This window comes from Cicer arietinum, chromosome 7, assembly GCF_000331145.2.
Source record: "Cicer arietinum cultivar CDC Frontier isolate Library 1 chromosome 7, Cicar.CDCFrontier_v2.0, whole genome shotgun sequence".
NCBI classification, from domain to species: Eukaryota; Viridiplantae; Streptophyta; class Magnoliopsida; order Fabales; family Fabaceae; genus Cicer; species Cicer arietinum.
Genome location: NC_021166.2, coordinates 16,495,927 through 16,518,778, shown reverse-complemented (window position 1 = coordinate 16,518,778; position 22,852 = coordinate 16,495,927). Strand labels below are relative to the sequence as shown.

Sequence of the window (22,852 nt, the reverse complement as noted above, 5' to 3'; positions counted from 1 at the left end):
CTCTTTCAAATTCCCAATTTCACCTAATTCTCATTAACAAACTAAAACCGCTAATTTCCGCTTCTGTAAAACCCTAATTTTCCAATCCCACCGGACAAACTGCACCTTGGAGTTTCTTTCATGCGAGATCCCCTCCCTCCGCCGCCGTCTTCCGGCGACGACGGTGACCCTTACGGCTCCTGGTATGGCAACATCGACTACCTTCTCAACATATCCGCAATCGGCGCTTTGTTCTGCCTCTTGATTTTCCTCTTGGTGAAGCTACGGAGCGACCACCGCCGTATTCCCGGTCCCGCCGCCCTCGCCAGCAAGCTTCTCGCCGTATGGCACGCAACAGGCCGTGAAATCGCCCGCCACTGCGGCGCTGACGCCGCTCAGTTTCTCCTTATCGAAGGTGGAAGCTGCGCCGTTCTCTTGTCCGTTGCGGCTCTCGCCGTCGTTGTTTTGCTTCCGCTAAATCTTCACGCTGGCTCTGCGGTTTTGGATGACCAATTTTCCAAGACAACCATCAACCATATACCTAAAGGTTCGCCTCTGCTTTGGATTCATTTCCTTTTCGCTGTTGTTGTAGTTGTATTGGTTCATTTCGGTATTTCCGCCACTGAAGAGCGTTTGAGAATCACTAGGTTTAGGGATGGTTATGGTAATTTGAGTGATCCCACTGCGAATTCCAGTGCTATATTCACTATAATGGTTCAAGGGTTACCCAAAATTATAGGAGCTGATAGAGCTGTGTTGCAGGAGTATTTTCAGTATAGGTATCCTGGTAAGGTTTATAAGGTTATTGTGCCAATGGATTTGTGTGCTTTGGATGGTTTGGCCACCGAGTTGTTGCGTGTGAGGGACGAGATTTCGTGGTTAGTGGCTAGGATTGACTCTCGCCTGTTGCCCGATGATTGCGAAGAGTATGGTGGTGTTGGTGGGAGTGTGCCTCCGGGATTGTGGAGTTGGGTGGTTTTTTGTTGGAAACAGTTGAAAGGTTTTTATGCCGATGTTATGGTTAGATTTGGTTATACTGACGAGGAGAGGTTGAGGAAATTGCAGGAAATGAGGGCTGAACTGGAGTCTGAGTTGGCTGCTTACAAAGAAGGGAGTGCCCCGGGTGCCGGTGTTGCCTTTGTTATGTTCAAGGATGTGTATACTGCTAATAAGGCTGTTCAGGATTTTCAGAACGAAAAGAGGAGGCGGGTTGGGAAGTTCTTTTCTCTTATGGAGTTGCGTTTGAGGAGAAACCAATGGAAAGTTGAGCGTGCTCCCTTGGCGTCTGACATTTATTGGAAAAATTTGGGGACGCCTAAGCTATCGCTGAAATTGCGGAGAGTGTTTGTGAATACCTGCTTGTTATTGATGCTCTTGTTCTTTAGTTCTCCCCTTGCTGTGATCAGTGCTGTTCAGAGTGCTGGAAGGATCATCAATGCCGAGGCTATGGATAATGCACAAATGTGGCTGGCTTGGGTGCAGAGCTCTAGCTGGCTTGGAAGCCTTATTTTTCAGTTCTTACCCAATCTTATCATCTTTGTCAGCATGTACATAGTAATTCCATCTGCACTTTCTTATCTGTCGAAATTTGAACGTCATCTAACAGTTTCTGGTGAGCAAAGAGCTGCACTCGTGAAGTTGGTTTGCTTCTTCCTTGTAAATCTCATTCTCTTGCGGGGTATTGTTGAATCATCATTAGAGAGTGCCATCCTGAAGATGGGTCGGTGCTATTTGGATGGGGAGGATTGCAAGAGGATTGAGCAATATATGAGTGCATCATTCCTGTCTAAGTCGTGCCTTTCATCTCTTGCATTTCTGATCACAAGCACATTCCTGGGGATATCTTATGATCTATTGGCACCCATTCCATGGATAAAAAGAAACATCCAAAAGTTTCGGAAGAATGACATGCTTCAGCTAGTTCCAGAACAAAGTGAAGAATACCCGTTAGAACATCAGGACACAGATAGTCTTCAGAGACCACTAATGCATCCCAGTGCAGGTGCTTATGAAACTACCAATGGGGATAATCAAGAGGGACAAGATCTTTTTGTCTATCCAATCACTGGGAGCTCACCTGCTCCAAAACAGACATTCGATTTTGCACAATATTATGCATTTAATTTGACAATATTTGCCCTTACTCTGGTATACTGTTCGTTTAGTCCACTTGTTGTCCCTGTTGGTGCTGTTTATTTTGGATATAGATATGTGGTTGACAAGTACAATTTTCTGTTTGTCTATCGAGTTCGGGGATTTCCTGCAGGCAACGATGGGAGGTTAATGGATACTGTAATATGCATCATGCGTTTCTGCGTTGATCTATTCTTACTCGCTATGCTCCTATTCTTCTCAGTGAAAGGGGACTCTGCGAAGCTGCAAGCTATTTTCACTCTTGGATTATTAGTCTTGTATAAAGTATTGCCTTCCCGTAGTGATAGTTTTCAATCAACTCTTTTGGAGGGCATTCAAACGGTTGATAATTTTGTAAATAGTCCCATTGATTATGAGGTATTTTCACAGCCCAGGTTTGATTGGGATGCCTCTCAAAGGTGATTCAAGCTTTGATATTATTGCTGTCAAATAGATTTGTATCTGTTCTCATACAAAAACATGTGATTCAGAAAAAATAGCGATAGGGGGATGAGGTTGAAGGGATCACTCAAGAGCCAGGGAAGATGGTTCTTTTGACTGCTGTCCATAATCTGTTACACACACCTCATTTCTACCATACGCTCCAAAGATTGGCCAGGATGTTAATGTGATGTACCATATGATATGATATTTATCTGAAGTTCCTAGATTTGTGCAAATTTGGGGCCATTGTAAGTTTTCCACTTTTTATATCTACATGCTGATCACAATGGAGAAATTCTAGGAAAAATTGGACTTGTTTTCGTTAGAGAAGTAACGGTGAGAGCCCTGTTGCTTCTGCTTCAGACAAGTTTCAGAGCAAATGGTGCTGTTCTTACTGTTGGCATATTCCACAGACTAATTGCTAAGAATTTGAATTGCATGCCAATCTATTTTCTTGTCGTAAAGCTTACTAGTTACCATCATTTGTAGACAATAGTACATAGATCTGGAAAAAAGAAATTGGACACAAATATTATTCTCAGTTAAAATGCATGTCATGCTTATCAACTTTTGTTTGTTTTATTTTTAACCTATTATATATATATATATACGGGGTTATATCTAGTGAGAAAATATTTCTTATACGAGAGTGAGATGGTCTCTTTTCAACCTTTGGATGAAAATGAGCGGCTGGGATTAAATCCTACCTTTAAGCGATTCACATGACCGTTTTTCCATCTAATCAACTTGTTTACGTTTCACTTTCCTCACAGAAAGTTGTTATTGTTTGACCTCCATTTCTTTCACCGCAACGGAGCTCTAATGCCACTTACTCACTAGACCACCACTATTGACAATGTTGTCGGCCACCACACGATGAAACCTGATTATGATACGTCATATTAAGTAAATATGTAATTTTTTTTTACGTTTGATTTTATATCAATATTATCGTTATATTAACTATTTTTTTTTTAATATTTAAATATTTTATAGATTAATTTATCAATAATTAGTTCATATATAATTATAATTACTCACAAATTTATTTGAAATGATAAAAAATTTATTGACGAGTTTATTTTTGAAAAAATTAAATTAATGTGAGATCAACATTGATAAATAATATATTCAATTATAATGTTATATCAAAATTTTAACGTCAAAAGTTTAATGAAAAATTATTTTTATTAATATTTTATAATTTCAGAAATCTATTTTCATTTTATAAATTTTAAAAATTAATTTAATCGATGTTTAAGAATGATTTATCTTTTCACCAATTTAACCGACTTTGATTTCTTTTGTGCAAAAAAAATATAGCATCATTTAGCATTTCTCTTCTAATACATGTTGTCCATTTTAATCTAAAAGATAAAAATGATTCCTCTCATTATTATAAAAAGGAAATGATTACATATTCGCATGACTGCTTTGCAATTTGATTATACACTTCCCTTTCTAGCTGCTTTGGGTTGTTTTCATCTAAAATACAATATTGTTTACACTTATAAGAACTTTTTGCTACTTCAAATTTTTACTATTAAATCAATTTAAATTAATTAATTGAAAACAAAAATATTAAACGGTAGAAGTTTATTTTTGTTAGAGAGAGTAATTGAACTCATAATCTCATTGTCATTTAAATTTTCATAAACCACTAAATTATCTGTTGACTTTTGAACATAAGAGTTCAATACATCAATTTGATTTGGTGGTTTATAAACTCATAATTTCATTGTGGTCATTTAATCTCATTTAAAGTAAATCAACATAGAAATAGAGGACTTACAGGAAGCAAAAAAAACTATTTTCTAAAATATAAATTTATCATGAGCCGTGAAGGAATAATGTTTCATTCTAAGGTAAAGAATATTTTATGATTCATTCAACTTTTATATTTGACTATCTCTAATGACACTAGCATAAATTTAGGGTAGCCATGAAAGAATAATATATCATTCCAAGGTAAAAAATACTTTACGATTCATTTAGCCTTTACATTTAACTATCTCTAATGACATTAGCATAATCGAATCTTTAGTTTATTAAATTTAATATATATTGTTTTACCACAAAATTACTATAGTTGTTTATTTGGTATGTTTCTCTTCACTTTATGACCTAGTGTAAATAAATTTTGTTTTTGTCTGTAGGTGTAAATAATGTAAATATTAAATCATGAATATCTACACAAATTCATTTTGTATAGGATACGTGAAATGAGTTAACGTAGACTACCATATTCAAAATTAAACATACGTTAATATAAAACATGTATACCTACGCAAATTGAGAATGCGTAGAGCATGTGAACTGATTTTACGCACATAATAATTACCATATGTTTGATTTTGATTATCTTTATGTAGAAATGATGCAATACCATGTTTACTAATGAGACATGTAGTGTTACAATTAATGATTTTGGTAATAAATGAGGCTCATAGCGTTAGACCAACCGCTTATGCACGATCTCGACATCTTGAGTGGTAGCATGAAGTACTATGGGAGTGGTGGGTACAATTAGATTACAACAACATCAGACTTAACAGGAGGAGCATACACAACAAGAGGCTTAAGCAAATCATATGTATCAGCCTCCACAAGCTGATGGATATCTTGGTGGTCTTGTTGACAGATCTATCTTTAAGACATTTGGTGACCACGTGACAACTCGATTTTGGGATGAAGTGGTAATTTTCTTGATTATAATAAATTTATAGTAATTGTTGTCATAATGTATTGTAACATATATATTTTCCATTCATTTATTTCAAGATTGTGGGGAGCTATAGGTATTTAGCTACGAAATGATTGACAAATGGATAATATCTACTTTCGTAGAGGAGTGCCATCAAGACAATAACAACTTCCATCTTCCAATTGGGAAGATGACGATTACATGTGACGATGTTTCCTCACATCTATATTTACCCATTACTAGAGCATTCTTTAATGTCATTGTTTTTAACAAAGACAATGGTGCAAATGTATTAAGATAAACTAATTGGAGTTAATAAAGCTTTTGCTCATGCTGAATTTAATGTCAAATGGACAATCGCAATTCAATATAGCTGACTATTTGAACTGTATAATTAGTGTTGTCGTGACCAGCTGTGAAGATGGCTGTGATAGTGTTTCTAATCTTTTTAGTTGGTTGCTCCATTTTTCAGCAACAAGAGTGGATTCGTTGGAGTGTTGTCTAAGTACTTCAGAGACTTAGTACTGATACAAAAAATTTAGTTTACTCTGCACATATGTGAACTTGGTCCTGATTCAAAAATTGATATCCACCATATATTTACCCACACTATTATAAAATATTGACATTGTTTTTAATATTTATTTACTAATATTAAAAAATTTAAAAAATTGGTGTCATTTAAAGTTGAGACCATGTACAAATATTTATTTATTCATATTATGCGTCTGAAATAATTTATTCCAGACAAAAATATTTTTTTAAAACAAATATTATGTTTAGAAAATATTTTAATTATAAAATTTTGTTAAAGTTAAATAGTTTCACTATATACCTAATACTTTTTAGAGAAAATATTTTTTAAATATTATTCTAGTTTTTATTTTTTATTTTTTTATAATTAGTTACGTTTCTTTTTTACTAAGTATATACTTTGCTACACAAAATAATAAATGCATAAAAACGTGCATAAGTAATCTAAAAATAAGTTAACAAAAAAACATTAATTAAGGGTTGAGATTTTATGTTGTAGTAATTCAGTGAAGAAGAAGTGTGAATTTCCTATAGTCAAATACCAACCCTTTAATCACTCTGAACCAAACAACTCTTTGAACTCCAACATACTCTGAATTCCAATTCTTGTAAATTTCTCTCTAAAATGTGTGGCTATTCTTTCAATATAACTGATACTACTCTACAACGTGAGCATAAATAGTTTGAATAACGAATCATAACTTACACATCACATGCTCCTTTCACTCTGTGACTTACATTGTTCTTGTTCTTTCATCACTTGTGGACAGAAAGAACATGCATCATCAAGCAGTGAAAAGCAATCTTGTTGCTTCAGAGAGAAAAAGGATTGGATCAGGAAAATATGATCAACCCCTTTGTCCAAAACCTATTAGGCTTTCACCTTCAATACCTGATTTCCTCAAACCAATTTTGTGTACCAAACACAGGTTGAATATATATATATATATATATTTTTTTTATGTTTTTATTTATGCCGTCAATAAATCACATGTCATTATTTGTTCGGGTAGATAATTAAATATTGTTTGTGTAATTTTTTTAAGGTTGTTAATTTTGATTGATTGATGATGTAAAAGTCGAACAATTGTGATATTATAACAATGTATTTAATTTAGTGTTTTGATTAAAATTGTGAAGTTGCTTATGAATTGTTATACTTTTTCATTGACCAGTCAGCAAAACATTGATGAAGGGAACGGAGTACTCAACATGATCATTGAAAAGGTTTTAGTTTTGTTATTAATTTAACAAAAAAAAGTAATTAAGGTGTCAAATTGGATTATGTATGAATGATTATTGATGAGATTGGTGAATGTTTATGCAGAATGCAGATGGAAGAGAATTAATATGCAATGGATGCTTACCTTGCTGTTACTCCGGCTCTCCGCCGCGAAGAACAGAGAATCCATTGGTTCATGATGTTGAGTTTCTTCATCAAATGGAAGTTGTTTCACCATTATTATCAAGAACTAAATTTTCTGATAAATTTGGTATCACCTCTGCTTCTACTATGTGAATCAAGAAAAAAAAAAGAAGGGAAAAGATTGTCATAAATTTCCTTAGCGTAGAATTTAAATTTTGAGGGATTATATTGTGTAGAGAGTAATTAGTAATGCTTATGTAAATGTAAATACATATATGAGCTTCATAGACTCAAGATATGTTTTTTGTGTATATATATATAACAAATTTTGTTGTGTAAGGCAATATCGTTATATTACTTTGGTACTTTTTAGCAATTTCTTTTAAAACAAGATTAGCTATTTGTCACGACATCATCATTCATTAGGAAATCACATAGTGGGAAATACAAACAACATATGTCTTTGGTGAATTTATTATTGGTGACAAATATAATTTTCTTTTAAAATGAGATTTTGGATTTTTTATTCAAATAACTTTTTTTATTGAAAAAAAAAACATCAAATAACCTCCTTTTGAAAAAAAAAAATATCAGATTATCCTTTTTTTGTTTTTTTTTTTAAGTTGTAAGTCGCCATTTAGAATGACGACTTCCTCAAGGAAGTCCAAGTTCCAAATGACGACTTCCCAGATAGTTTTAAAAAACAAATCCAATTTTTTTTTAAATTTTTAAAAGAATAACATAAATATTATATATGTAATTAATTAATATAATTCATAAAAATACATAAAAATAAATAAATAGAAATTTTAAATTATAAATTTTTTTTAAATAAATCCAAGTTCTAAATGGGCATTTCTCAAAGGTTTGTTTTTTTTTTTAAAAAATTAATTCAATTTTTATTGAAATATCAAAAGTAATATATATATATATATATATAATTAATATAATTCATAAAAATAGATAAATAAAAATTTTAAATTACGATAAAATTTTAGGAAATTCAAGTTCGAAATGCCGATTTCCCAAAAATTGATCTATTTTTATCGTGATTTAAAATTTCTATTTATCTATTTTTATGAATTATATTAATTATATATATATATATATCTTTTGTTATTTCACTAAAAATTGAAATAATTTTTTTTTTAAAAAAATCTTTGAGAAATGCTCATTTGGAATTTGGGTTTACTAAATTTTTTTAGTAATTTAAAATTTTTATTTATTTATTTTTATGTATTTTTATGAATTATATTAATTAATTATATATATAATATTTATATTATTCCATTAAAAATTAATTTTTTTTCTTTTTAAAAAAACTATGTAAAAAGTCGTCATTTAGAACTTGAGCTATGTTAAGAAAATCGCCATTTCAAATGACGACTTATAATTTAAATAAAAAAAAGTATTTTAATATAGTTTTTTTAAAAAGGAGTAGTTTGATGGTTTTTTTTCAAAGAAGGGTTATTAAAAAAAAAACTCTGATATTTTACTCACAAATTTAACATTTCCTCAAATAGATTAATTTTGTTTAGAAACGTTAGTGGTAGAGGGAGTAATTTGCAACCGTCAAACAACTGTCAAAAGAAAAAGGAGTTAAGTGGGGCCCAGTCACATGGCCATGTGGCCCACGCCATGTGGGTCAGTGAGTGAGTGAGTCAAGTTCATTCTCAACTGACACTCACACACCTAACATAACAATAAGTAATAACCACATTTGTGTTAATTTTTTTGAGTTCGAACAAGATCTCATTCACATTCACATTCACATCACACACCAAGATCCTCTCTTTTTTTCTTTAGGTGTTTTAGCATAGTGAAGAAGAAAATGCTCAATTTCAGCAGAATTATCATCATCTTAATAATCTTGGTGTTACATTGCGATGCACACATATTCACATTCACGATGCACCACCGTTACTCTGAACCAGTCAAGAAATGGTCTCTATCCGCTCCCTCTCCATCCCATCGTTGGCCCGAAAAAGGAACTGTCGAATACTACGCCGAGTTAGCCGACCGCGACCGCTTCCTCCGCGGTCGCAGACTCTCCCAATTCGACGCCGGTCTCGCTTTTTCCGACGGCAATTCCACCTTCCGCATCAGCTCCCTCGGATTGTAACCCTCTCACAAATAAACTTTTTTTCTTTCTTTTTCATTTTCAATAGTCGAATAAATTTTATTTTTCTATTCTAAAATGGTAGTGATAATGTTTATAAACGAAAGAAACTATATGTCATTATATTTATTTAAATTTCAATTTAACCAATCCTATTTTTGGAAAGGCATGGTTTTATGAACTGTCTTGATTAGTTTCTTTTTTTGTCGTTTTCTTGTTGGAATTTTCTATTTGATTTTCTTTATTTAATTTTTTTTCTTTGTGTTGTTTTGATGCAGTTTGCATTATACAACAGTTGAACTAGGTACACCTGGAGTGAAGTTCATGGTGGCACTTGATACAGGAAGTGACCTGTTTTGGGTACCCTGTGATTGCACAAGATGTGCAGCTACTGATAGTACTGCCTTTGCTTCTGCTTTGGCTTCAGTATGTACTCTCTCTCTTCTCTTCTTTTAGAGTCTTTTCTTGTGAATGAAGTTAAGTTGTTTAGTAGAGTGTTTCTAATTATGATGGTAATCATGGTTCTAAATTGTGCTTGTGGCTACGCCGCAGACCTTGATACTACATCAAAATGCAGCCGATATAACTGCAATTGTGGTTGCGATACTGTTGTAGAGCTAGAGACCTATAAAAGCTTTATAATGCAACTACAATTTCAGTTGCAGACCACATTTAGAACTATGATGATAATTACCTCATGAGTGAGCTTTCCATGATATGTTAAATCTATTAAATTATCCTGTGTTTTCTACCCTTGGTTTGGTTTTGAATAGAATGCATTGTTATGGTAGGATTTTGACCTAAGTGTGTATAATCCTAATGGATCTTCAACAAGTAAAAAAGTCACTTGTAACAATAGTCTCTGCACGCACCGTAACCAATGCCTTGGGACATTCAGCAACTGCCCTTACATGGTCTCTTATGTTTCCGCCGAAACCTCTACGTCTGGAATACTTGTAGAGGATGTTCTGCACTTAACTAAAGAAGATGATCACCAGGACCTTGTTGAGGCAAATGTCATATTTGGGTTAGTTTCTTTGATCAATCACTAGCAATAACTGATTCATATGATGCTTTTCTGATATAGTTAAGTTTTTAAACTGATCATTACTGACAATAAAATTCAATACATGTTTTGCAGCTGTGGACAAGTTCAGAGTGGATCGTTCTTAGATGTTGCTGCTCCCAACGGTTTGTTTGGACTTGGTATGGAGAAAATATCAGTTCCTAGCATGTTATCACGGGAAGGATTTACTGCAGATTCGTTCTCCATGTGTTTCGGACGAGATGGCGTTGGAAGAATAAGTTTTGGGGACAAAGGAAGTATTGATCAAGATGAGACTCCATTTAATCTGAACCCATCACAGTAAGTGGTAATTCCCTGTTACTTGCCTCTGATTATCTGAATTTAAAATAGTGTGTTAATGCTTGTGAATAGATCTCTTATGCTTGGATACATCTCACAGCCCTACCTATAACATCACGGTCAATCAAGTCCGTGTAGGAACAACTCTAATCGATGTGGAATTCACTGCTCTTTTTGATTCTGGAACTTCTTTTACATATTTGGTTGATCCAACCTATTCAAGGCTTTCTGAGAGTGTAAGTGCCAAAAAGGGACGAAATATGCTGCTTTTGATTTAACTAGATGTTATTTCAAGATAAAACTTACCATTGAAGTATTTTATGTTGTAGTTTCATTCCCAAGTGGAAGATAGGCGACGCCCATTCGATTCAAGGATCCCTTTTGAATATTGTTATGATATGAGGTTATAAAGCTGTGATTATTGAAAAAACGGGACATGAACTGTCAGTGTTAACTAGTTTTACACTGATGTCTAATGAGAATCAAATATTGTCACATCCCACTACTTTTTAACTGCATTTTAAAATTAATGGTATGACATAGTAAAATGGAAGATTCCCATTGAATGGGTGTAAAACTATTGAACACTGGCAATATATATCTATTGAACTCATTATTATTTGTTTCATTTGTTATTTCAGTCAAAGCTTAATATTCTTTCTTATGATTTGGATAGTCCTGATGCAAATACTAGCGTGATCCCTAGTATGAGTTTAACTATGGGAGGTGGAAGCCGTTTCCCTGTTTATGATCCAATAATTATTATCTCTACACAGGTGGTAGTGCTAGCTTGACACCTCATACATCTATGTATCTAACAATTTTAAACTTTGGATATACTTATAATACGATGTTCTTTTCCTTATTACTTCTACAGAGTGATCTTGTATACTGTCTAGCAGTAGTCAAGAGTGCTGAGCTGAACATAATAGGGCGTAAGTCGCTTATAATTTCTGAGTATATGTCAATAAGCACAACTCTTGAGAAAGAAGTTTTGCTTTTGACTATGCATGAATCAACATGATGTATTATTTATATTCTTTCTCATGCCTCAGCTCTTGATGTTGATTGCAGAAAACTTCATGACCGGTTACCGTGTTGTTTTTGACCGGGAAAAGCTCACATTGGGATGGAAGAAATCTGATTGTAAGTATTTTTTTCTTCTCATAGTTTCTGTTCTCCAATTTGTTGTTGTTATATGCTGAGAGCCTGAGATTGATAGGGTCCTACCACTGATCTTTTAAAGCAAAGAAAAAAATGTCATATACTTTTTGAGCCCTTGACAGGTTATGACATTGAGGATCATAATAATGCTGTCTCAACAAGACGACACTCAGATACCGTGCCTCCTGCAGTGGCCGTGGGACTTGGCCATTACCCTGCCCCTGATTCAAGTAAAAGGTCCAAATACAATTCTCAGCAGTCAAGTGCATCACCCTCACCGCTTTATAGCCACACTTCACTTCTGAGTTTCTTTGGATCCCTAGTATCTTGTATTTGGGTTTGTTTACATGTTCTATGATCATTCATTTGTATGGGTCATTGATGGTTTACGGTAAATTTAGCATATATAAACTACATGTTGATCTTAGAGAACTTTTTCTTTTCCTGACTCTATAGCCTAGTAGTGTAGAATTTGTTTCAGATTGTTTCTCTCATATAACAGTGTAAATGCCATATGTAAGTTTTCCTTCCCACATTATAACACATTTTAGCCTCACTGTCTCTATTTACATATATTGTTTATGTGATTTTTTTTAGTATGAAGCATAGATTCACGAATAACAGTGTAAATGCTATATGTAAGTTTCATTGATTTTACCTGCCGGATTAATCGAGAGGAGCTATTGAATTCTGCTCATACCACTGAAAATGTCTGATAGAATGGAAGCATAGGAAGTAAGGTTGACAGCCAATCCATGGTGACGAAGTTCGCCAAATTGATGAAACAACGTTCTCCTGAGTTTGTTCACTTTAATCAGTGTCCAAATACAAAATGGCGATGGAAGTAAGAGAAAAACGCAACGCATATCTATTGAGGAAGATGGAAGAGGCATCTCAATAGAATGGGGCAGTTGTGGAAGAATCCAGCAAATGGAGATGAAGTGGAGAGAAATAACGAATACAACAAAGTGGAAGTAACTTGAAGAATAGAGAATTAGGAGTTAGGATGAACAACATGAGAAAGTGTTTCACCGGGAAAATTGCTAATACCATATCATATACTTCCTCTTTTTTTCTGTTTGTCAATTTTTAATAAAATTCTGTTTTTTATTGAAAAATGTTTGGAGTGCATACATTTTGAGATAAAGAAACAAAAGAGAAAGATAACTAGATGTGATATGTTGATGATGTGATAAGAAAACAAAGATAAAAATAAAATGAGATGTTGAATTTATAAAAACTAGAAATGTACATATATCATTATTGTTTTTTGTTGGTTTATTTTTAAAGTTTAAAGTAGTATTAATTATTGTTCTGTCAAAACTATTGGTGGTTATTTATTGCAAAAAGGAAATAAATTAAATGAATTAATGAACATTTAAAAATATTATTGAAATCGATAAATAATTTCATAAATATAACATGATTTATAAGTTTTTTTTAATATGTGTAGTTAACTTGAAAGCAATAATTAAAAAGGAAGTGAGAGAATACTAATAATATTCGGTTCCATACAGATGAACATGATTGCTCAATTTTTTATGCATCTCCCAAAGGCAGACAACCAACATGTTTGGCGGTACATGGGCAGCAGAAACAAGGAGCACACAAGTGATAAGGAATGGAAAAAAGAAAGCTAAAAAGCACTATTAACTTCATTAATTAAATCTATTAAACTAAAATTGAAAATAAAATAATCAAATCGGTCCTAAAAAATACAGTAACATAATCTCTGCTTCTCTGTAGCACATTAAAACATGAAGAGTGAAACTTGAATCTTTCTCGGATGATTTTACCATGTATTTAACTAGAATAAAAATTTAAATAACATAAAATACAAAATAAATTGAATGTACTCAATCATAGTGGAGCCACATTTATACATGTAGAGTCAAAAATCACCTCCACTTCCACTAGAGATGGGTAGGACTATATCGGAAGGTTGATAGGTAATTGCAAATTGTTAAAAACTCACATATTAAAAGAGTAACTTAACTTAATTGAAGTATGTTAAACAAATACAATAGAAAACTAAAAATGTGTCTTTAAAAATTGAACTGATGACAATCATATTACTGTCTGAAAATAATCATTAATAGTTGACAACTAATTACTTGATTAGCTAGAATCCTCTACCAAACACCATAATATCTTAAACCTTAATTCTCTCTCAACACCTGTCCTAAAATAAAAACATTTGGGTGTCAAACACCATAACCCCCAAAACTAAATCTATATTTTTTCCCCCTTGGTTATCCTGTATCAATTCACATTTTTTCTTCCCTAACATCAAAACAAAATTAAAATAATCACCACGGGAAAATTCATCTTTTAATTAACACAAGTAGCTCCCTTCTTCAAAAACTGATGGCCTGTAGTTATGACTCAGCGCGTATAATAATATCACTAGTTGTGTTGGTGGTGTTGAGTTTATCTTCAAAGAGTTGTTGTCACAGTTTGGGCACATTCGGGTTGGATATCCATCACAGATTCTCCGATCCAGTTACTCAAATTCTAGGCATTCATGAAGATGATCAGTTATTATTACCTCGTAAAGGAACTCCTCAATACTATGCTGCTATGATTCATAGAGATCGCCTATTTCACGGCCGTCGACTTGCCGCCGATCAACATACGCCGATCACTTTTGCTGCCGGCAATGAAACCCGTCGGATTGCTGCCTTCGGATAGTATGACACTTCATCTCCCACTTGTCAATTTCTTACTTTTATTTATTTTCTCTAATTAGTTTTTCTTTTTTTAACAAAATATAAAAGAATATACTGAATATTATCGGAATCTTGTGTCAAATCTTGACTATATTGAAGATTAGAAGAATATACTGTGTTTCCATTTAAAAACAATAATATTAAGATGGAAAATTCAGAGTTTTTTTATTTTTTTATTTTTATATAAGAGTAAAATTTGTTGCCAAAAGTGTTGTTGTTTGTTGCCTAGATGTATGAATATTTATCCTCCTGGCAAGTACTCTCGCCTACTCAAATATAAGCACCAATTGCATGTTAATTGAGAATGTTAGTTATTTCTATTTAATTTTTTTTATGTAATACAAAATATAACTATGTTCATCATACTATTTTCTCTATTCATTTAATATTTTATAGTAACTTGATTCGTGAAAACATTAACTTAAGGGTATGTTTTGAAATGATAACATTGATTATGCTTGGTGAAATTAGTTGGAATTTGCTTATATTCGAGTCTATTGAGTATTGTCTATGATGCTGTGTATGTTGGTAATAATGATTTCCCCTTGTTATTTGGATTTCAGTTTGCATTTTGCCAATGTTTCGGTTGGGACACCACCTTTATGGTTTTTGGTGGCATTAGATACTGGAAGTGACTTGTTCTGGTTACCTTGTAATTGTACCAGTTGTGTGCGCGGTATAAAGACACAAACTGGAAAGGTTTTCACTTTGCACTCTCTTTTTGCTAGTTAAGATTCATACTCAATCATATAGTTACTCTTTATCAGTATATTTGTATTAGTACTGTGTTTCTCATGTAACAGTCAAGAGCTTATATGAAATTTCGTTTTCATCTTAATTAATTGTTACTTGTTTTATACCCTGATGGTTAGTCTTGGTTAAATGAATTTTCTTTCCTTTTTCCTATGGTTTCTTTGTGAATCTTAAATAGAACTGATGTCAGAACTAAGTGTGTGTTTGGTTTCATGGTAGGGAGAGTCAACAATGAATCCAAACACATAAAATTGATTTTGATATGTTTGGAAGATGTCAATTAGAATTGTTTTTGTCTCTAGAATTGATTCTAATTTGAAGTTAGGATTTGTAGTTTTAACTCCATACGTGATTTTTATACTCAAATTTATTGTTCAACTCACTTTTACGGGAATGCATCCAAACATAAACAACTTTACATACAACTCTCTTTTAATTAAAATCAAATTTTGTTGCAGCAGAACTAACATAATCTAAGAGGTTTGAATTTAATGCCACTTCTCTGTCTCTCTTATTTTATTTTTTTCATATTGCAGATAATTGATCTTAATATCTATGAGCTTGATAAGTCATCTACAAGGAAAAGTGTTTCATGCAATAGCAACTTATGTAAACAAAGTCAATGCCCTTCTTCATCTCGTAGCAGTTGTCGGTATGAAGTTCAATATCTTTCAAATGATACCTCATCTTCTGGATTCTTGGTAGAAGATGTGTTACACATGATTACAGATGATGATCATACAAAAGATGTTGACACACAAATTACTATTGGGTAAAATTCTCAACATCTTACTAACAAATTTATTAGTTGCACATATATTTGAAGCCTCAATGTTGTCCTTGAGGTGATAACTTTGCGATAAGAGTTTGACCTTATAAGTTCAAGGGACAAAGTTCAAATTTCCTCGGAAGCAGTTGTCAAATTGTCGTTAGTGTTAAGTTAATTTGAAGTCTCAATGCATTCTTCATGTCCATGTTACCTGTGCCATGTTCTTGACTTGAAGATTCCTAGTTTTCACAAGTTGATCCTTACACTAAGATTTCAACATCATTGCTTCTGAATGTTTGATTATCTCTTTTGAAACTTCTTTCTACAATTGACCTTTTTGTTTTCAATATTTCTCATTTTCGTGCTATTAACAACCTTTAGATTTTGTCTTCTTAACATCAATTTACGGAATTCGCCATCTAATCTATTGCAGTTGTGGCCAAGTTCAGACTGGTGTATTTCTAAGTGGGGCAGCTCCAAATGGTTTATTTGGACTTGGTATGGAAAATCTATCAGTTCCTAGCATCCTAGCCCAAAAGGGACTTATTTCAAACTCTTTTTCAATGTGTTTTGAATCTGATGGTTCCGGAAGAATCACTTTTGGGGATACCGGAAGCTCGGACCAAGGAAAAACACCATTCAACCTCATGGAATTGCTGTAAGTGGATTTTATCTTCATTTCTCTTTTAACAAGAAGTTATTGCTTACTTGCACTCTAAGTTATGCAAAAGAAAATATGGAAAAACAGTGTCAAAATTCACTAGTGCTTATTTGTACTTGGATACTTCTTACCAGTCCAACATATAACATCACCGTTACACAAATTATTGTGGGAGGATATGCTGTTGATCAGGAGTTTCATGCAATTTTTGACTCTGGTACCTCATTCACATACCTAAATGACCCAGCTTATACACTAATTTCTGATAAGGTAAGTAATCTATTCTATTGTAATTAAGATGGGATAAGGAGTTTCATGTCGTTCGAGTTGTTAAAAATTTCCGTTGTGTTGCAGTTCAATTCTCTAGTCAAAGCAAATCGACATTCGCCTCTATCACCTAATTCCGATTCCGATGTCCCCTTTGAATATTGTTATGACATAAGGTACTAAAAGGTTTGAAAGAAACCATCAAAATTTTCTTATTCTTTTTACACAATTATTAAGTACTGAACAATTTCACTTTACCTGCAGTCCAGATGAGACAATTGAAGTTCCCTTTTTGAATCTAACAATGAAAGGTGGAGACAATTATTATGTCACGGATCCAATCGAACCGGTAACATAAGCTCAAACTTCTTGTTTTATGATTCCTAATGATTCTTTAACTTCCTAATTTCAAATTCCTTTTGTGGTCTCCAGATTGAAGGAAATCTTCTTTGTTTGGGAATACAAAAAAGTGACAATGTGAATATCATTGGACGTGAGTATATAACAAAAGAAACGTTTCTTCTTCGAGAGTATATGTTAATAAAGTTTTCCATTCAGAATTATCAATTATATTGCCCTTTTGTAATAAACTTTGTTAATCTACGACTTTTATTCTACATTGTAACAATGTTACGACAAGAATATGTAACTATGAAGCACTGGTACAGACATTAGATTCAAAATCGACGCGTAGTCACTAGTAATAATTTGAAAAATAGAAGTGATTGAATAAAATGACATGTGTCAATGTCATACGCCTGACACATTTTCAATTTGAAGTAGCAGTGCTATATAGATATGTATGATTTATATACAAGCTTCAAACTTAATTACATACATCTTCATGCAGAAAACTTCATGACCGGTTACCGTATAGTCTTCGATCGCGAGAACATGAATCTTGGTTGGAAGGAATCTAACTGTGAGTATATTTCACCTCTTAAACATTAAGATCTTGACATATTTTACTTATCTTCTCCATTAATTGTAGTTGAAACATTGACATATGAATCATATGATCCTCTCACTCACAGGTACTGATGAAGTGCTCTCCAATACAGTACCTACTAAAAAATCCCTCTCTCCTGCTGTTTCCCCTGCAACTGCTGTGAATCCTGTGATTACATCAGACCCATCAAGTAATACTGGCAGTTTTTCACCTGATCAGTCATGTAGGATGAAGCTTACTTTTGTATATATGGTGGTCCTTCTTACTCTTACAACTAACTTTTAGCATCTTTCTGTCATTTTATCATGTATTGATTAAATTAATAGGCTTATTAATTTTAGTATACGAGATGCAATATTGCTTCCTGCTCTTCTGTATAGTTTAATAGCATTAATTTGATCATGGGTTTGTAAATAATATTCCTAGCAATAGCATAGTTGTAAACTACAGAAATTCGCATTCTCATATTATATATTAATACAGCAGTTGGTTGGCATCTTTGTTTGTGTTTTATTTTTTCCGATGCTGATTATTGCAAGAAACTGGCTCGCGAAAATATCACGAAGACACAACTGAGAATGTATCATAATACTACTGCTGTTCACCTATCATGTTTCTTGTCGGGTTTACTTAGTTAACTGATGAAGAATCGAGAGGCTAATTCAAGATAGAATTCCAACCAAAAGCAATCTCATCAAGAGAGGGATTTAAAATTCAGAAGCAAAGGCAATGTGTGTGGGGTTGTGGACATTTTGGAGAATGAAAAACATCTATTTTTTGAGTGTCCTATTATTATAAATGTGTGGAATAATTTGTTAAAATGGTTAGTAGTGGCAGACGTCTTTCACAGTGACATAACTGCAAGTTTGCAGCAGTTCGGGTGCTTGATCAAAGGTGGAAAAGTTGTGGAAGAGAAACTTGTCATTATTTGGTTTGCATGTGTATGAGTTATGGGTTATTTGGAAATGGAAAGGTTCGTAACAAGATGGTTTTTCGAGGTGAAAATGCCAAAACTGGTATCATTGTGGAGCAAATGAAATTGATGTTGTGGAAATGGAGCACGTTAAAAACAAAGAAGGGAAGATATGTATGATTGCCACGCATCAGAAGGATAGGTTTTGGGAGAAGACAAGGCAAATTGTTTAGACTACTTCACATCTTTTTACTATATAAGATGAGAGAATCTTATGATCTCATTATATTAGAAAATGAAAAAATGATACCTCATGTTGACTCATTTATAAGCAAAATTAACTAACTGATACTATTGTGACAAACTATTTAACTATTCAAAATATATCAACTTAGCATCAAGTTGACACTATTTTAACAAATTTTTTAACTACTCCAATTGTGTTGGATACTATGGTATTGAAACAATTTTTTTTTTATTTGAGAAAAGGGAACATGTCTTATTTACACTAACGTCTAATGAAAATTTATCTTTTTGTAGTTATTGTTAAATTATAGTTAAAAAATATGTTTGCGTCAACTTTTATTTAATGGCGCAGTAAATCTATTTTATACTAACGATGCATATTGGTTAAACTAAAAGTTTTATATGTATTTATCAATAAAAAATATTCACATTATGAAGCCACGAGAGGTTATTGCTTTTGTCTTTTATTTCCTATGTAGGCCATTGAGTAACAATCTTTCAATTGAACAATAATGTTTCTAATTAGCACCGTTGGACTAAAATCCACATTACCACTTAGGCTCCAATAATTATGGCTTTTGAAATACCTAATCAACATCATAACTAACGAATATTGTTTATAATCATCATAACTAACAAAGTTAAAAAAAACTTGGAATACAAGTTTAGGCAGCAAAAGCAACAACTAAGATGGCCCAACCACCATTACTATCTTATATTCTTCCTTCATAATCCCTTGTTGGTAAGAACAAGGAAATTATATGTAATAGTTGATTTGGTTAGCTCTTATCTAACTTTGGCATGGCATAACATTTCATTTCTCACATTATGAATAGGTCAATATACCAGAAAAAGTGATTGCCTTTTGGTATTGAAATTACTTTAACATTACTACATTGACAATCCTACTTAACAAATTGATTGTCTTGGGCCACATCATGTTCCTAGTCAATAACTAACTAATCTCTTTTCTTCACTCTATAAAAACCAATATTGTACATCTTTGATTTCCACAACTAGAATATAAAAAACATTGAATTATTTAATAGTCTTAATTGGCCTGCATGGCTTTGGCTATCATGGTTACATTAGTCTTGAATTTAATTCTCTTGTTCTCAGTAGTTTCAACTGTAAATTCACTTAGCTTCAACTACTATGAAAAGACATGTCCTGACGTAGAGTTCATTGTTGCCAAGACAGTGAAAGCTGCCACTGCTGTGGACAAAACTGTCCCTGCAGCGCTTCTCCGATTGCACTTCCATGATTGCTTCGTTCGGGTAACACTACAAAAAAACGGATCCGAATTTCATGAAGTCAGTGAATCATGCATTTGATACAGTCACACAGACGTATAAGATTGGATAATCTTAGTTTCGACTTTGGTGAATCCTGTCCAAAATACAAAGTTGAACTCGAATCATATGATCTTGATCTAACAGTTCATAGATTGCATGAATGCACTACATTAAAATCTGAAAAAATCTTCCTTATATGCATTTTTCTCTTTTCAGAATTACTTTATCACCTTGACATGCATACACATTACACACATTGTAATTATATATCTGATTTTTTCCCTTTTATTTTTTATTTTTCTGAAGGGATGTGATGCTTCTGTGCTGCTAAACTCAAAAGGAAGCAACAAAGCAGAAAAAGATGGACCACCAAATGTTTCATTGCATGCATTCTTTATCATTGACAATGCAAAGAAAGCAATAGAAGCTACTTGCCCTGGAGTAGTCTCTTGTGCTGATATCCTAGCTCTAGCAGCAAGGGATGCTGTATTTCTGGTATAATATAAACAAAGCTAAATAACTGGGAAATTTATCATGCCAATATGTAGCACCGACACTTTAGAAGGCGTGTTTGGTGTCAATCACATGTTAGTGTCGGATGGTGACACGACACTAAAACATGCGGTTACATTCAATTACTTCAATCTTTTCAAATTATTATTGGTATCGTCGTTTGAGTGTCGGCGTTGTATCTAATGTGTGTGTTTTAAACTTCCTTAAGCTTTGACTTATACAACCATGGTTTATGTGAATGTAATATTACAGTCTGGAGGTCCAGGTTGGGATGTTCCTAAAGGAAGAAAGGATGGAAGAATATCAAAGGCTAGTGAAACCATACAGTTACCATCACCAACTTTCAACATATCACAGCTACAAAAGAGCTTCTCTCAAAGAGGTCTCTCAATGGAAGACTTGGTAGCTTTGTCAGGTAAGAAATCTCAAGGCCCAAAACTTCACTAAAATAAATTGAATTAGCAACAAATTAATCATCTCTTATTTTATATTTTTTTTCTCTAAATTCCATCATTAATTCAATTAGTCTAGATAAACAGTTTAATTAATAGAGATAAAGTCAAACTTTTTTTTATATAAGCTATAAAATAAGTTAAAAATATTTTACATACATATCATAAGTTATTTACACAAATTCTCTCAAACAGTCTTATAAGTATTTATGTTAGTAAATAAATTTAAATAAATCAATGGAAAGTCCACACAGCTCTTATTTCTACCAGTCTTATTATAAATTATGCATGAATATGGTTTACAGTGATGTCTCTTTTTTACCCTTATGTAGGAGGACATACCTTAGGTTTCTCCCACTGCTCATCCTTCAGGAACAGAATCCATAATTTTAATGCAACACATGATGTGGACCCTACATTAAATCCATCATTTGCAGCAAAGCTAAAATCAATTTGTCCAATAAAAAATCAGGTAAAGAATGCAGGCACAACCTTGGATGCTTCTTCAACTACATTTGATAATACATATTACAAGTTGATCATCCAAAGGAAGGGTATATTTTCTTCTGATCAAGTTCTTCTTGACACACCAAATACCAAGGATCTTGTTTCTAAGTTTGCTACCTCACAAGATGCATTTTACAAGGCTTTTGTGAAGTCCATGATTAAAATGAGCAGCATCAATGGTGGCCAAGAGGTTAGGAAGGACTGTAGGGTGGTTAATTAGGAAGGATTTCTTAGTTTAAATACAGTTTGAAGTATCATATTCTCATTTTGTAGAAAGAAAATGAGCTAAAATGTTTATTGAAATAAAACTGTTTTACTTTGTGTTATGCGGAGTATTTATAATTGTCTATAAAAGGTGTTACAGTGAATTCAAAAGAGTGAGTAATCAAAAGACAAGTAAACATCGCCCATACTGCATCACCTATAAAAATGATCATACACAACACTATATCAATCACCAATTAGCTCCATGGTAGTATCATTCTTTTCATAGTTTTATGTACAAAAAATTATTTTTTTAAATTTCAGACATTCAAATGCACAATTTTTAAAATTTTATTTTTTTATCTCTTAACAAATGTTCTTTTCAGCAGGTATTTTGTTAGCATTTTTCAATTAAATTTACTTAAATAAATATTCGAAAGTTGTTTTCATTATAATGAAAATAGATTTTTTTTATCCTTCAAAATAAATTTTATTTTTCCAAAAAAACGTTATTTTTTAGGTTAAATTACACTTTTAATCCTTTTTTAAATTTAGTTTAGTTTTCGTTTAAATTTTTTTCTTTTTAATTTAGTCATTTAAATTATTTTTTATTTGCAACATTAATATTTATGTTTTAGTTTGTTTGTACAAATATTCTTTTTTTAGTTCCATTAAAGTAAATGCATGCGACAATATAATCCTCACTTATATTGTGTTCGTAGGCTTCATTTTCTTCCTTTTCAAAAAATCCAGAAAAAAAAAGGTATAAAAACATACATTTCAAA

At 32.7% G+C, this 22,852-nt stretch overlaps 5 protein-coding genes across 5 annotated transcripts; all 5 read left to right on the top strand.

The window, feature by feature from the left end:
• The first annotated feature begins 6 nt into the window (after positions 1–6).
• LOC101506041 (CSC1-like protein At4g35870) lies at positions 7–3,123 on the top strand. The gene has a single exon (XM_004509346.3). It carries the CDS (start codon positions 121–123, stop codon positions 2,533–2,535), a length of 2,415 nt encoding a protein of 804 aa, XP_004509403.1. The 5' UTR covers positions 7–120; the 3' UTR covers positions 2,536–3,123.
• A 3,297-nt stretch (positions 3,124–6,420) lies between these two features.
• On the top strand, positions 6,421–7,497 carry LOC101505717 (uncharacterized). The gene is made up of 3 exons (XM_004509345.4): positions 6,421–6,723; positions 6,970–7,021; positions 7,122–7,497. The coding sequence occupies exons 1-3, from the start codon at positions 6,572–6,574 to the stop codon at positions 7,311–7,313; spliced, it is 396 nt and encodes a 131-aa protein (XP_004509402.1). The 5' UTR covers positions 6,421–6,571; the 3' UTR covers positions 7,314–7,497.
• Positions 7,498–8,867: 1,370 nt separating this feature from the next.
• LOC101505386 (aspartyl protease family protein 1) lies at positions 8,868–12,365 on the top strand. Its single transcript, XM_004509344.4, has 10 exons — positions 8,868–9,278; positions 9,558–9,705; positions 10,071–10,306; positions 10,421–10,645; positions 10,746–10,881; positions 10,975–11,048; positions 11,322–11,421; positions 11,523–11,580; positions 11,720–11,791; positions 11,932–12,365. Exons 1-10 carry the CDS (start codon positions 8,992–8,994, stop codon positions 12,165–12,167), a joined length of 1,572 nt encoding a protein of 523 aa, XP_004509401.1. The 5' UTR covers positions 8,868–8,991; the 3' UTR covers positions 12,168–12,365.
• Positions 12,366–14,035: 1,670 nt separating this feature from the next.
• LOC101505064 (aspartyl protease family protein 1-like) lies at positions 14,036–18,435 on the top strand. The gene is made up of 10 exons (XM_004509343.4): positions 14,036–14,499; positions 15,102–15,237; positions 15,828–16,063; positions 16,494–16,718; positions 16,856–16,991; positions 17,076–17,164; positions 17,253–17,337; positions 17,421–17,481; positions 17,839–17,910; positions 18,023–18,435. The coding sequence occupies exons 1-10, from the start codon at positions 14,177–14,179 to the stop codon at positions 18,220–18,222; spliced, it is 1,563 nt and encodes a 520-aa protein (XP_004509400.1). The 5' UTR covers positions 14,036–14,176; the 3' UTR covers positions 18,223–18,435.
• A 1,660-nt stretch (positions 18,436–20,095) lies between these two features.
• LOC101504738 (peroxidase 64) lies at positions 20,096–22,189 on the top strand. The gene is made up of 4 exons (XM_004509342.4): positions 20,096–20,373; positions 20,698–20,886; positions 21,157–21,319; positions 21,689–22,189. The coding sequence occupies exons 1-4, from the start codon at positions 20,161–20,163 to the stop codon at positions 22,081–22,083; spliced, it is 960 nt and encodes a 319-aa protein (XP_004509399.1). The 5' UTR covers positions 20,096–20,160; the 3' UTR covers positions 22,084–22,189.
• The last annotated feature ends 663 nt before the right edge of the window (positions 22,190–22,852 follow it).